Raw genomic sequence first — 14,818 nt, 5'->3', positions numbered from 1 at the left:
TTATGTACGTGTATACATATATATATATTTTCATATTTAATATTTTTATTTCATTTTTATTCTAATATTTTATTATAATTTATATATATACATGTACATATTCTTTACTTATTTTAAGTATATATTTTTATATTTCATATTTTCTACAGGCATATATATACTTATATATTTACATATTTTAATTCATATACTTATAAATGTATGTACATACTTACGTTATTTTATTTTTATAATATACATATTTATATTTTTTTGTCTTTATGTAATATATATACATACATGCGCATGTTATTTATATATATGTAATTATGTTTCATATTTTATAATTCTCGTACATACACATATATATATATATATGTATAGACATACATATTTTCATTATATATATATACCTACATAGTTTTTTTTGTATTTTAAATCTTTTAAAATTCATACATGCATTATTAAAACTTTTATAATTCTATTCATTTCTTTATTATTATTATTGTTTTACTTTATGTTTATCTATTTATTTATGTGTCCATTATTTTTTTTTTAAAATGTTTTAGTTTTTTTTATTTTGTTTATTTACTTGTTATTGTATATAATTGATTTTTTATATATTTATTTTTGTTATCTTCGCTCGTATTATTTTTACTCGCATTATCGTAATTGATATTCCGTCACATCAATTTTTACCCGAATTCGTAAAAAAGGGAAAATTTTGGAAACAAAGCAATACTCGATACTTGGGATCTTCGAGAGAATTGGGCCCTAACGTGCTGGGTTCTAATTTTCTGTTGAATCTAAATGCTCGAGAATGCTCTTTAATAAAAAAACATAAATAAAAACTCATTAGCGGGATTTCAATATGTTGTGTCCTAACGCATTGGATATGACACGTGGTTTTCTCGATATGAGGATTTTTCGAAAGTAAAGGCAATATTCCGTATTTAGAAAATTCGAGAAAATCGTGCCCTAACTTACTGAGATTCGATTTTTCTCGTTGATTTTAAGTAATCGAATATCCTTTTAAAATTAAAATAAATGAGGTTTAAATAAAAAATAAAAGGAAAGCTTACTCTCAAAAAATACAAGGTGTCGTGTCCTAACTTACTGGATGTGACATCTTGTTAATTCGAGATAAGAAGGCATTTTTCATTTTGACTTATCCAAGTAATTTTTAAAAAAAAATAACGCAATATAAAGAAGGACCTTATTTTTAAATTCTTTTCGAGTTTTTAATTTTCGACATAAAGACATTAAATAATCAACTAAGGTACCAATTTTGGGCGTGTCGAGGGTGCTAATCCTTCCTCGTGCGTAACCGACTCCCGAACCTTTTTTTTTTCTGAATTTCGTAGACCAAAATCGTTGTTTTCATAAAATTAAATCATTTATTAAAAACAACCACTTTTTGAGGTGACCCGATCACACCTCATCAAAAAAAAGATTGGTGGCGACTCCCGTTTTCATTCTTTTTTCAAAATCCAAGTCGACCCCGTTTTCATCCAAAAAATGGTGTCAACAAAACTCATAATCCAACCAATGAATTTTTTTATCTAGATATTCTAGTCACTAAAAGAAAAGGTGTTAGAAATGTTTTCAAATCTCCCATGTCTAACTTTATGTCCTATAAAGCCTTGTATTTGACATTCTCAGCCTTTGTTTCGTGTCTCAATACTATGAAAGTACCCAAAAATGTGAAAGATGCTTCATAGGTTCTTGAATAGAAGGAGGCTGTTCTAGAGGAGATGTGCATTTTTAAAAAAAATAGGTACATGGAAAATAGTAAAATTACCTGTAGGGAAAAAAACTAGTAGGCTGTAAATAGGTGTTCATGACCAAATTCAAATTGGCTAGTGGCTAAAGGATACACTCAAATATACGGGATAGACTATCTTGAAACATTTGCTCCAATAGCCAAGTTAAATTCTGTTAGAGTTCTTTTATCAATTGTTGTTAATCTTGATTGGTCTTTACAATAGCTAGATATGAAGAATGCTTTCCTAAATTGGAAACTTGAAGAAGAATTTTACATGGATCCTCTTCCAGGTTTTGAAGAAAAATTTGGAACTCGAGCTTGGTTCGAACGGTTCACTCAGGTTGTTAAAAAACAAAGTTACTTACAAGGGTAAGCTGGTCACACATTGTTCTATCGACACTCACAAAGAGGGAGAATAGCAGTTATTATAACTTATGTTAATGATATCATTCTTAGCATCTAGTATTGAAGTTTGAGATCAAAGGCTTGGGTCCTTTAAAATACTTTCTTGGAATGGAAGTTGCTCAATCAAAGAATAGTCTTGTGGTCTCTCAAAAAAATATATATGTGATTGATCTTTTAAAAGAGGCTATGATGAGTGGTTGTTGCCCAGCTGACACACCAATTGATCCAAATGTAAAATTCATAAATAAAGAAGGACGACTAGTTGATAAAGGGCAATACCAGAGATTAGCTGGTAAGTTAATTTACTTATCACATACAAGGTAAGACATAGCTTTTGCAGTAAGCTTAGTGAGTCAATTTAGGCACTCCTCAATGGAGGAACATGAAGAAGCAGTGTTTCAAATTTTGAGATACTTGAAGAGCTCACCTAGCAAGGGCTTATTTTTTAAGAAATTCGAACAAAGAGGAATTAAAACTTATACAGATGCAGACTGAGCTAGCTCAGTAATAGATAGACGATCTATATCAAGATACTGTACATTTGTTTGAAGAAACCTTATGACTTGGCGAAGCAAAAAACAAAGTGTTGTAGCAAGAAGTAGTGTAGAGGCTGAGTTTAGATCAATGGCTCAATGAATTTATAAAATGATGTGGTTTAAAAGAATTATAGAAGAGCTGAGGAAACCAATAACTTTACCAATAAAGTTGTACTGTGATAGCAAAACTGCCATTAGTATTGCTCACAACCTAGTCCAACATGACAGAACGAAACATGTTGAGAATGATGGATACTTTATCAATGAGAAGATTGAAGAAGGCCAAGTGTACATTCCATTTATTCCTTCAAAACAGCAGATTGCTGACATACTCACCAAAGGGCTCTCTAAGACAAGCTTTAATTTTCTTGTAAGAAAATTAGGCATGTTTGATATATATGCACCAACGTGTTGAAATATGTGAAACCCCATATATTTTGGAGATGTTTTTTAAATTTATTTAGGTAGATAAATCTTAGAATAAATCAATTGAGACTTTTTAAGAGTATTTTATTTTATCTGAGAAGAAGTGCTTCAGTTCTCCAAGTTTTTTTGTTTGAAATCTTGTTGAAAGATTAGCTCGTGTCTAATGAATCTCAAATTCATCATCTCCAGTGATGATAAGATCATTTACATATACAAGCACTACTATTATTTTTCCATCACAAGCTTTCACAAATAGGTTTGAGTCTGCTGGCACTACTGGTAGCTACTCTGTACAAAAAATTCCACTATCTTGCCATACCAAGCTCTCAATACCTACTTTAACCCATAAAGTGCTTTTTTTTTATGCACATGCTCTAGGTGATTCTTGTTTTTGAATCCCTTTGGTTGTTGTATGTAAATTTCTCGGTTGAAGTCTCCATGTAAAAAGGCATTTTTAACATCCCTTTGTCACAGTATCCAAGACTTAAATGTTGCGAACGTTAATAGTACTCGAACTGTTGTTATTTTTGCCATTGGGCTAAAGGTTTCGTCATAATCAAATCTGCCCTTTTGTGAGAATTCACAAGCCACCAATCAAGCTTTATATCTTTCTATGGGTTGTACTCCTTTAGACTTTGACACTAGCTCCCATGTTTGATTTTGGTCTAGTGCAATTACCTCTTCTTCTATTACTTTTCTCCACTCTTTCTTCAATGATCCTTCTTCATACGATGTAGGTTCATCTACATCACCTTCTTCTTGTAATACATAATTAACATAATTAGGCCCATGATACTTTGGATTAACAATTTTTATTCTTACTGATTTACGAAGAAGAGGAACCACGGGTTTTGGGGTTTCTCTGGGTTCTCTGCATGAGCTTCAACTTGTTTTTCATTGCCCTCTTAGGTTGTTTGTACTTTTTGTATCTTGACCTTTTGTTGCATCATCTCATGAAACTTTTCATCTATTTCGTTTGCATTTGGGAGAAAGACAACTTGTGGAGACCACCACGATGACGTATAAAAAAAGAAAAAAAATGTATAAGTGCACAGTTAACATGCCATATAAGCTTACTGTTACACTGTTAACGGCTAAGTGACTAAAATGTTACAATGCGATAATTTAAATGACTAAAACGTAACATTTCAAATATAAGTGACTAAAATGTAATCTGAGATAAACAAAAGTGACTATTTTAGTAGTTTACACATAAGAAAATAAAAGAAATGGGAAGAATCTAGAAAACAAAGAGAAGTAGGCTGTGACTTCAACAAGGTATGTATAGTTAATACCCTTGTTTTGATTGGTACTAATAGAATTGGTGGAACAAATCAATACAGTTAATATAGATAGAAATTTTCATCAATACAAAAAGAAAATTTTATATTTTTATCTATTGTTGAAAATAGTATGCCTGATGGTCACAAGTATGTATCGCTCCAAATGTGGCTTGGATTCGAGTCATGCTAGTCCCGTTTATTGTTCAGATTTTACCCTGTTATTGTAATACACCAAAAATAAACTAAGAAAATAGTATACACCAATCAATATAATCAAAATCGATGTAATTGGAAAATTGTTTATTCAAAATTTTGGTGCAGAAATATATTTTTTTATAATATTATATAAAGGTATTATAATGAAATAAAATATTAAAAAATAAGTAATATATTAATGTAATAAAAACATTTTACTCTTATAAATAGTGGTTCAACCGCGAAGCACCTAACATGAGTTTTTTTTTTTCTCTAAATGTATTTGCTAACCAAACACTCGGATTTGTTAACCAAGATTTTTAACGTATTTGCTAATCCAAGGCCCAAGGGTATATTTTAGAGTAAAAATATCTGCATTTAAATTATGTTTAAATTTGTTATATTTTGATATTTTAGTGAAAATATAAGAATTAATTTATTATAAGTCATATACGAAATATAAATTTTAACTATTTATAAATTTTAATTTAAATATATAAATTATATTTTAAGTATTAAAATATAATAATTAAAATTTCAAATATATATTAAAATAATTGCATACTCGATTTATATTAAATAAGATACATTAAATTACAAATAAAAATTTTAAAAAATAACATAAAGTGTAAAACTAAGTTTTTTAACAACTCACACCCATTTAATAACAACAAATAAAAATAAAAATAAAAATATTATTTTTTTAATAGTGAAAGCAGCAATTTGGATACTATTCTCAATGGGCATGAATTTTAATTTTGTGTAATTTTATTTATGATATTTTGATTTGATTCGATTTTCATAAATAAGTAAACAGCTAACATCATTATTGATGTAACATCATTTTATGAACATGCAAAAATAATTATACTTATTCAATATAAAAATAAATTGATGTATTCATTTCTTTAAATTCATACATTTAAATCAAAATTAAAATTTTATGTATACATTTGAATCAAAATCAAAATTTAATATGTATAATTGCAAAAAAATAAATTAAATTTCATGTATAAACTTACACATCAAATCAAAATTCATATTTTTTTATATTTTTTTCCTAAGTTTAGTGCTTAATGTTTAATTTCATCCTTCACATTAGCACATAATTCCTTTACGTTAAAAGAATCAATAAAAATATGAGATATAAACAAAACACCACATCAAAACCACATCCTTGATACCAAATCATGATAAAAGATTAAGTATAAAAAAAATATAAAAATACAGGAAAAAAATTCTATTTTTTATTTTTTTGAATTTTTTGCTTTAATTTTTATTTAGCAACAATAATGTAGCTTTAATTTTTGCCATTTAATTTCTTTCAATAAAGTCGATTAAATTTTAGTTTAATTGGCATAAATATTGTTATCAATACAGGAGAATATGAGTTTGAGTGTGTTGAAGCGTATTATCCTTCTATTTATAGGTTAGTGAGTTGGTATGAGTAATTCTAGGCATTATATCAAAAAGAATAAATATGATCAAGACTTATAATGAAATTATTCAAAAAAAAAAATCTTTATGGGTAACATAAAATGTAAATTTAAGTACTAGATTAATAAAAGAAATCTTAAGATACCAAATTCATAATTTCCATTTTTTTTCATAGGCTGATTAATTTATTAAGCCTTAAAAAATAAAAACAAAAGTCCAAATTTATACTCATGACTTTGTTTGGTATGAAACAACTTGCCTCAACACAACTATTGATCCAATTCAAAATTTCTAGACGTTGGAGCTGAGATTTTCAACATATTTTTTATAGACCAAATTACAAGGAAATAAATTTTCCATGTTTGAAATCGGGATCTAATGTCAATCATTATTTATAATTATATCAATAGTTAATGGATGATTTCTTTAGCTTTCAACATTATCAATATTTATTAATTCCAATGATAAATAAGTAAGGTCTCATATTTTGGTCTTGTAAATAAAAAATTGCGTTTACATATTTTGCCTCTTTGTTCAGAAATCCAACTTGCCTCGATTTGAAATTTAACGAAAACTCCATGTAACTATTAGATATAAAACTTTCCTCTTTGAAAAAAATTCAAATTTTCTTTTCATTTAAATGGAGATGTGAAAGTGAAAGTGGGGCAAACTTTCGGTCGAATCGCGTGATAACAATGACATATCTTGTTGTTTAGGTAAAAGCTCACAACTCTTTCTGTCTATAAAATTTGGCACTTTTTGTAGATGTTAAGGCGATATTAAATAGCTCCTTTTGGAAACAAACGACAATGTGTTATTATTATTCTAAAACTTTTCCATACAATTTATTCATGAATTAATAACAACATTTTGGTGGTTAAAATTTAAAATATGTTTTTTACTTTTATTTTTTTTTAAAAAAAATAGTCTCTTTCATTTTTGGGATTATTGTAGGTCTAATTATTTATACATTCTAAGTTATTTTTGTTAAATTTAAATTACGTTTAACCCCTTTTTTTTTATTCCATGACCATCAAGTGATTTTTAAAAAAAAAATTAAAATATCACACTAGCAAATTTAACCAAAAATACTAAGCTAAAATTTTAAAAAATTTAACTAAATTCATTAAATTAAAAAATAAAAGACTAAATTATAAATGTATCTTGATTATAAACCAACGTTGGTTCACTACTTGGTTTTGTAAATTAGACAATAAAATCATAATATTGATTTGGGTTAAATTCATGGCAGTCAATTCTCAATCGGTATTGTGAAACATTTCATTCTGATAGCAAATTAAAACCAAGAAAAAAAAATTAATTATGATATAAATTTCAATCAATATTAATCGTATTAGTGTATATCGATATATTGTATCTATACCACTCAAAATACGGCATATTGGTCGGTATAATTTTTTTTCCATTTTGAGAAAAAAAAAGAATTTATTTAATATATATATATATATTTGCTAATTAATGCCTTGCTGATCAATCATGTGTTGCATATTTACTTCAAGATACACATATACGCATATTAAATAAATTTAATTAGCATATATTATATACATATATCAATTTTGTGCATCATTTCATATTTTAAATTTATTTAACTTAATCATTTGATATTTATAAATATATTTAATATATATATTAAATATATTTTTTATTAAAACAGCAATAAATTTGAAATAGTATTCTGAAACAAATCAATATTGATGCATATTATATATTACTAGTACGATACTAATTACTTTAGTTAAATTACTTGATGAGTTCCTATATTATATATTTAATTTGCTCTTTGGGTTAAATACGTAAATTTATTCTCTTTTTTTTCATTTAACTTTAAACACCACAAGTCAATTTTACTTATCTATTTCAAAATTAAACACACAATTATTAAAATGTTCGTTTTTTATATATTTGAAGGCACAAAGACTTAAAAGATTTTTTTGGAATAAAAAAAACCTATCAAATAGTTTAACTTATACTACTAATATTTATTGAATCGAGTGATAAAAAGTTTGTAATCTTTTAAATAATGTTTTAAATTTAAGTATTGTGAATGAAAAAAACAGAAACAATAAAATTTTATCTCGATTTAACCCGATTTAGGGTGGTTTGGATGAACGGCGAGATGCAGTGCAGTGTATTTAGCTTTTTTTTTTGTTTCACATTACAATATTTAATCTCATCACCATTGTTGTTTTTACATTAACCTCAAATAAACGCATTGTCCATCCAAACTCATCTTAAATTTCAAATTTAATCAGAATCCATGTGTGTTTGCTATCTTTTAATTTTGACAAAAAGACAACAAAAGGCTAAATTTTCTCCAACAACAGTAACCTTATCAAGAAGGGAAAAGCAAGAAAATTTATGCACATAACTTTCAGCTGTTTTGAATGGAGGAAAGAAAAAGAGTTTTAGCTGTAAACCATAATTGACATTATTAGCAAGTAAAAACATGTCTTAACAATGCCTAGAAAGGATAAGAATAGCTTTAAGCAATTTATTTATTTATTTATTTTTAAAAAAGGAAAGCATTGTTAGGCCCTTTCAGACAATATGAACTGGAAAACACATGAAGGAATGTTAGTTTAAAGTGAGGCTCAAGGGACAATGGAGGATGGGGAAAAAACCAGAAAAATTGCCCCCACTTTTAACTAACAAACATCCTGTACATCATCGTGTAGGAATTTGTCAATTTGCCTTCATTAAACATCCATTTGCTTGCTCTGAATAACAAAATGTTGCAGATTGGTGATGCATAGCTACCATTCTTTTTTTGGTAAAATTTTATAGTAAGTCCATCTACTATAGGGTTTTTTAGATTTGATCCTTTTTAATCCTTTTATCTTTCGAAATATTTCGTTAGTTCGGTCAAACAATTTGACATTGCATTTTTTGTAAACATAACATGTACATCTTAGACATATTTTTTCTTTGTGCATGAAAATTATCCAATTGTACAAAAATATCAATATGTATATATCACACGATAAGATGTCAAGTCAAATCATTTATCAAATTCAAGTTTATCTCATTTAAATTACATATTTAAAAAAGTGAAAAAAAATTAATCATTTCAAAAAGTTTAAGGATTAAATAAAAAAATACATACAATATCAGAGGGTTTTATAAAATTTGACCGTGTTTTTTTCATTTTCAATAAGTTATAAGTTTTTTTCTCTTCAAAAATTTTAAATTTTAAATTTTAAATTTTTATATTTAAGAATTTTTATTTTTAAAATTTTAAATTCAGATTTAACTAGTAACTCTGTTAAATTTATTTTGTTAAATTCAAATTTATTACAATGTTATTTTTAATTACATTACTAGCAAGTGAGATTTTTATTATTATTCTAAAATATTATACCAATAAATTTAACCATGTTAACAATTAGATTGAATTTTTGAAATCTAAAAAGTAGAAGAACTAAACTCTAGGATTAAATTCTAATTTTGTGAAAATTACAGGAACCTGTGGCATATTTTAACCTATGATACACAAGTATTTGGCCAAAAGGGGGAAAAACACTAATACACAAGTAAAGCATCTTGAGGAATTAATTAGTAGATTGAAAGAATAATAAACTTAACCAAAAAAACTCATCTAGCAGCAAGACAGGATTCAGGAACCAAATGCATACTTGTCTTTCTTGTCTAGTGGTCTGAATGATGAAGGAGAAGAAGGCAATGGCAGTATCTGAGAAGAAGTTGAAGGGTACTGTGGCAAATACTGGAGTGGTTCCCCTACAATGAATTTTAAGAAAGACCCTTCTATTATCTCATCTGCTAAAATTGCTGCTTTAGCACCAGAATCTTGAAAACTACCTCCATTTCTATGTACCCTTTTCTCAGCTTCAAGCACCATCAATTTCCTCAAAAGTTTCTCTTCTGCATCCCTCAAGAACTTGAACTTTGGAGGGGGTGATGAAGAAGAAGAAGATCTCAGCTTGTTTAACTCACCACCACCATCTGTTGATGATTCAAAGAGAGGGTTGAATTCTTGGTGGTGGTAAGAATCTAAGGGGTTCAATGGTGGAGGAGAAGCCAAAGGGGTGTCAATGGTTAACATGAGGTCACTCAGGCTCCTTGTTCTTGATCCTTTCCTGCTCTTTTCTCCTTTAGACCTCCCATCTTCTGAGTCAAGGTCTTCCTTTGTTTCTTCATTGATAGTGAAGAGGAATCTTGGTGGACCAGCAAGGTTGTGGAGCCTCATGAGCTCTGATTCAACACCTTCTTCACCAAACCCCTTTAGCAGCAAATCCTTGGTTGAACCATGCTCCAAATCTGGCTCTACAACCGCATTAATGCCTAAGTCTCCATGGGTGGATGGTGCATGCAAAGGAGAAGACTTTTTCCAGCAGAAAAGGTGAATGAGTTCCTTTGCATATTTGCTATAATCATCTTCAACCTGTGAGCTGCTAACAATTCTCTTCTTCTTCCACCAAAGCAAATAGTAAAGCTCAGCAACAAGTGCCAAAAAGAGACAACCAAAAACTAAGCTTAAACCTATCCCTAATCCACTAAAAGATGTCATCTTTTTGCTTGAAAATTCACATTTCCTGGAAAATTCCGACCTTGGGTTTTGCTTGAAATTCAGTACCAAAATTCTCAAAAAAAAAAACAGAGGTTAAAAAAGGGACCTTTAAATCATGGCAGAAGAACTAAGAACTTGACCAAAAGCTTTCACTTTTACTGCAATTCACAAAGCTAAAGACTCGTAGTGGGAAAGCATAAAGGGTTATAATTTGCCTGAAATACACGCCACAAGGAATCTGAGGAAAAGCTTTACCGCAGATAAAGACTTTCCTTAAAAGTCCAAACTTATAAGTAACACTGGAACACCACAAATAATAGCCTAAGAGTTACCGCCAATGGAAACAGAAAATCTTAGCTCCGAATAAAAAATGAAAAGAGATTTTTTGTGTGTGTGGAAATTGAAAATCGAATACATGATTGGGGGAATAGGAAAATATGTGCTGTGGGGTGGAGTGGAAAATTAGCAATGCCTTTATTTTTTTTATCAAAAATTTTACAAGAAAATAAATAATAATTTAATTAAAATAGTTAACAATTGGTTAAAATATAAATGTTAAAAAAATCTTTTAACACAAAAAACATATGTCAGTATTATGAGTTGGAAGCATTGATGAAGTTAAATAATTTATGTTAAAAAATAAATAAATTAAATTATTAATATTCAAAAGAATTTCCTTATAAATTTAGAGGGACGAAGCCTTTTCCTTTTCAACTGCCACTAGTTAGAACTTGGGTGGGATTTTTTTTTTATATATATAGAAAAATTCACCTTTCTTTATTGTTAATATTTAGAGTAAAAGCATCTATGAGTTTGATTTAAAAATATATTAAACTTGATTTAACTAATAATAATTATGATATTATAAAGCGATGATTAAACGTTTGACACGGGTTCGAATCATGTTATTTCATTTCTACTTTTATTATATCAAGTATAAATAAACACCAACAAGTGCTTGAAAAAAGTGAAAGTAGATTTCTTCTCTAAATATTCGAATCAAATTTGAATCCTCGAGTCATCATAGTGAAGTATTTTACCAAAAGGTAGTAATTATTTGGTTAAAATATGTTCAAATTTGAAATTTAGTCTATATACTTTTTATTTTTATAAATTTAATATTTTTTAATTTTTGAATTTTAAAATTCATATCAAATTATTAGCATAGTTAAATTTAACAAAAAATATACTTAAAAATGACGTTGTAATAAATTTAAATTTAATAAAATTTTAATAATATTGATAGTGGACCCTAAATTTTGAAAAGAAAAAATAAATGTTACGAAAAATATAAGATATTTTAACCTAATTATTTATTTTACATTCGCCGTAACCTGTAGGTAACCTTGGGTGGATTTAAACTAAACACCAGCGGCAAAGGTCATTCATGAATATCATATCATATAATTGAGCCTGATTTAAGTGAATTTCCCTATTAATTGTCATTTCTGTGGACCTTTTATTACACAAATTTATCAACTTTGGTTATATATTATTTTTTTAATAGGAGATACACATTTGATTTCATGTCTAGCTGCTACAACTTGAATTTCATTAGTTTGGGTTTATCTCCCTACTATTATTTGTCCCTGTATTCTTTCACAAAAAATTTGGAGATTTAATCATATATTAAAAAGTTCAAATTTATATGGTTAAATGAAAAACACAAAAAACACATGTTCAGAAAATGGTTTTTAAAAAAAAATGAAAATATGTGAAATTTATAAAGTAATGAAAATAATAATTTTTAATCTTTAGATTTAATATTTTCACTATTGAAAATAATTTTATATTTATATTTACCATATGTGTTTTTTTAATTTAAAAAATAGAAAATAAAATTATTTTTTTAAAAATTAAAAATTAAAAATAAAGATATTCCTTTTTTTTCAATTTGAAAATCACAATTCATTCATTAAAATTGTTAATATTTTTTATAAAAAAAAATTCAATTTGGTATGTCTATTTTTCTTAATCAAATGTCACATAAAATGAAATTTGACAAAATTTGACAAAAAAATTTAATGATTTTAATAATTAGATTAAAATTTTTAAATTGAAAAAAAAATAAAATTATTTAGTTTATAATTTTTTAAGTGTAAAAATTAAATCTCAAACTTTATGAAAGTATAGGAATTTACTATTTCAAAACAAAGTTGCATTGTAAATTTAACTTTTAATATTAACATCTTTTATTAATTTAGTTTTTATTATTTTTTGAGTTCAAATTTGACTCTTAATCTTTTAAAAAAGTCAAATTTAACCATCAACCTTCTAAAAAGAGTCAAATTGCTATTTTTAGCGGAAATACAGACTAAAACCTTAAATTTTTAAATATGATAGCCCACATGACAATTCATGTGTACTTCATACTCTTTTTTTTTTTGAATTTTTATGAAATCTTTTTTTTTAATTTTGAATTTTTATTTGTTTGAATATTTTATAAATTTTAAATAATTTGTTGACGTGACATATAAATCAAATAGTATCATGTTAACATGAAGTACACATGGATTGTCACATGAGTTGTCAAGCCAATATGGTTAAAAAAATTTAATTCGTTAAAAGAAACCAATTTTAACTCTTTCTAAAAAGCTAATGGCTAATTTTAACTTAAAAAAAGTTAAATAAACAAAAGATATAAATGATGAGGGCTTAATTTAACATTAAACCTTTAGTTTTTCATATTAAAGTAATTTTAGAATAAATGTTTACATAAAATATATTTGTATTAAGTCAAATTCAAGTCTCAAAAATCATGCTTAAAGCCTAACTCAAATTGTGGCTATTATTGTTTAAAGACAAGCTACTATTTCTTATGATCTCAAGTTCATTTAAGGGTTTCAACATTAGTGTAGAAACCTTTCCTCCCAAACTATTGAAATATAATGCTTTTTTTGATTTTTTTTAAATTTCATCATAAAGTTAAATTATTGACTTAATGGTAAAAATAATATCTTTTAGTAAATAAAAAATAATGTATCAAATAATCCCTTAAATTTTCTTTTATTTATTTAGCTTTCATCGGAATAAAAAAACAATTAACTAAGCCTTTATGTTAACGGAATTCATCAATTGATTGGTTTGATCGCTAATAGTGTTGATGTGGCAAACGGCACTAACGTGAAATGCCAAATCAGTAAAAATAAAAAAATATATATTTTTTGAAAAATTTAAAATTAATAAAAATATATACATCTAGAATGAACTTGGACAAAAATGGTTGTTCAGGTTTGCCTAAGTTCATTTAAATCTGGACAATAATTTACCCAGATTCGTTCTAAATTACTGCAAAATATAAAAAAAATTAAAAGTTGCTAAAATATTATAAGAATATTATAAAAATTCAAATATGTAAAAAAATGAAAAAAATAAAAATATGAATACTTTATAGAAAATATAATAATTAATAAAATGAACATCGAAAATGAACCTGGACAAAAATTGTCTACATTCAGATGAATTAGGACACGTGGATGTCTGAATTCATTTTGATTAGTACAAAACTATAAAAATTATAAATATATTAATAATTATTACAAAATATTAACATGGCTACCAAATTTAATAATTAGTATAAATTATAAAATTATTAAAAAATTATAAATTATAAAAAAATTAATACTTATTATTCTTAAAAATATTTTTGTATAATCATTAATGTTCTTTTTTTATATACTTCATGTTCATTTTATGGTCTATGTTCGGGGTTCATGGCTCTCCCTGCCAACAATATCGTCTCTAAGATTTGAACTTGGTCCTCCTATTGAAAGTAGGGGTGTTCAATCAGTTAACCGATCCGAACTAGCATTAACCGAATTAACCGAACTTTTTAAACCCTTAATAGTTAACCAAATCAAATTTTTTTCAAAAAAATTAACCAAACCGAACTTTTTTGGTTAATTCAGTCGGTTAATTGAATTAACCGAAATTTATATATATTTTTATTAAAACAAGTATATAACATATAAAAAATTAACAAGGACCACTCACAATCCTAACAGAATTGTATATAAAGAGAAAATATCTCTCATTATACTCATAAGAACGTTATCGAATATTGACTATAATCGAAATCCAAAACATCAACTATATCGATAATCTTTGATGTGCAAATAGCATAACTACCTAACTTTCATATATATAGATCTGCTACTAGTACTAAAATTTCAGGCCGATTTGAAAAGAAGTATACTGGATACATATATAAATGAGAAACCGATGCATTTTCTACAACATCAAT

At 26.7% G+C, this 14,818-nt stretch overlaps 1 protein-coding gene across 1 annotated transcript; it reads right to left on the bottom strand.

The window, feature by feature from the left end:
• Positions 1-9,460: 9,460 nt before the first annotated feature.
• On the bottom strand, positions 9,461-11,043 carry LOC107885942 (uncharacterized). The gene has a single exon (XM_016809711.2). It carries the CDS (start codon positions 10,573-10,575, stop codon positions 9,664-9,666), a length of 912 nt encoding a protein of 303 aa, XP_016665200.1. The 5' UTR covers positions 10,576-11,043; the 3' UTR covers positions 9,461-9,663.
• Between the last annotated feature and the right edge of the window lie 3,775 nt (positions 11,044-14,818).

The sequence above is a fragment of the Gossypium hirsutum genome, chromosome A03, assembly GCF_007990345.1.
Source record: "Gossypium hirsutum isolate 1008001.06 chromosome A03, Gossypium_hirsutum_v2.1, whole genome shotgun sequence".
Lineage (NCBI taxonomy): Eukaryota > Viridiplantae > Streptophyta > Magnoliopsida > Malvales > Malvaceae > Gossypium > Gossypium hirsutum.
The sequence above is the reverse complement of the archived record's forward strand: the minus strand, read 5'-3'. Positions and strand labels throughout refer to the sequence as shown.

Coding starts and splice junctions, on each gene's coding strand:
- LOC107885942 (XM_016809711.2), bottom strand. CDS start 10,575: ATGACATCTTTTAGTGGATTAGGGATAGGTTTAAGCTTAGTTTTTGGT.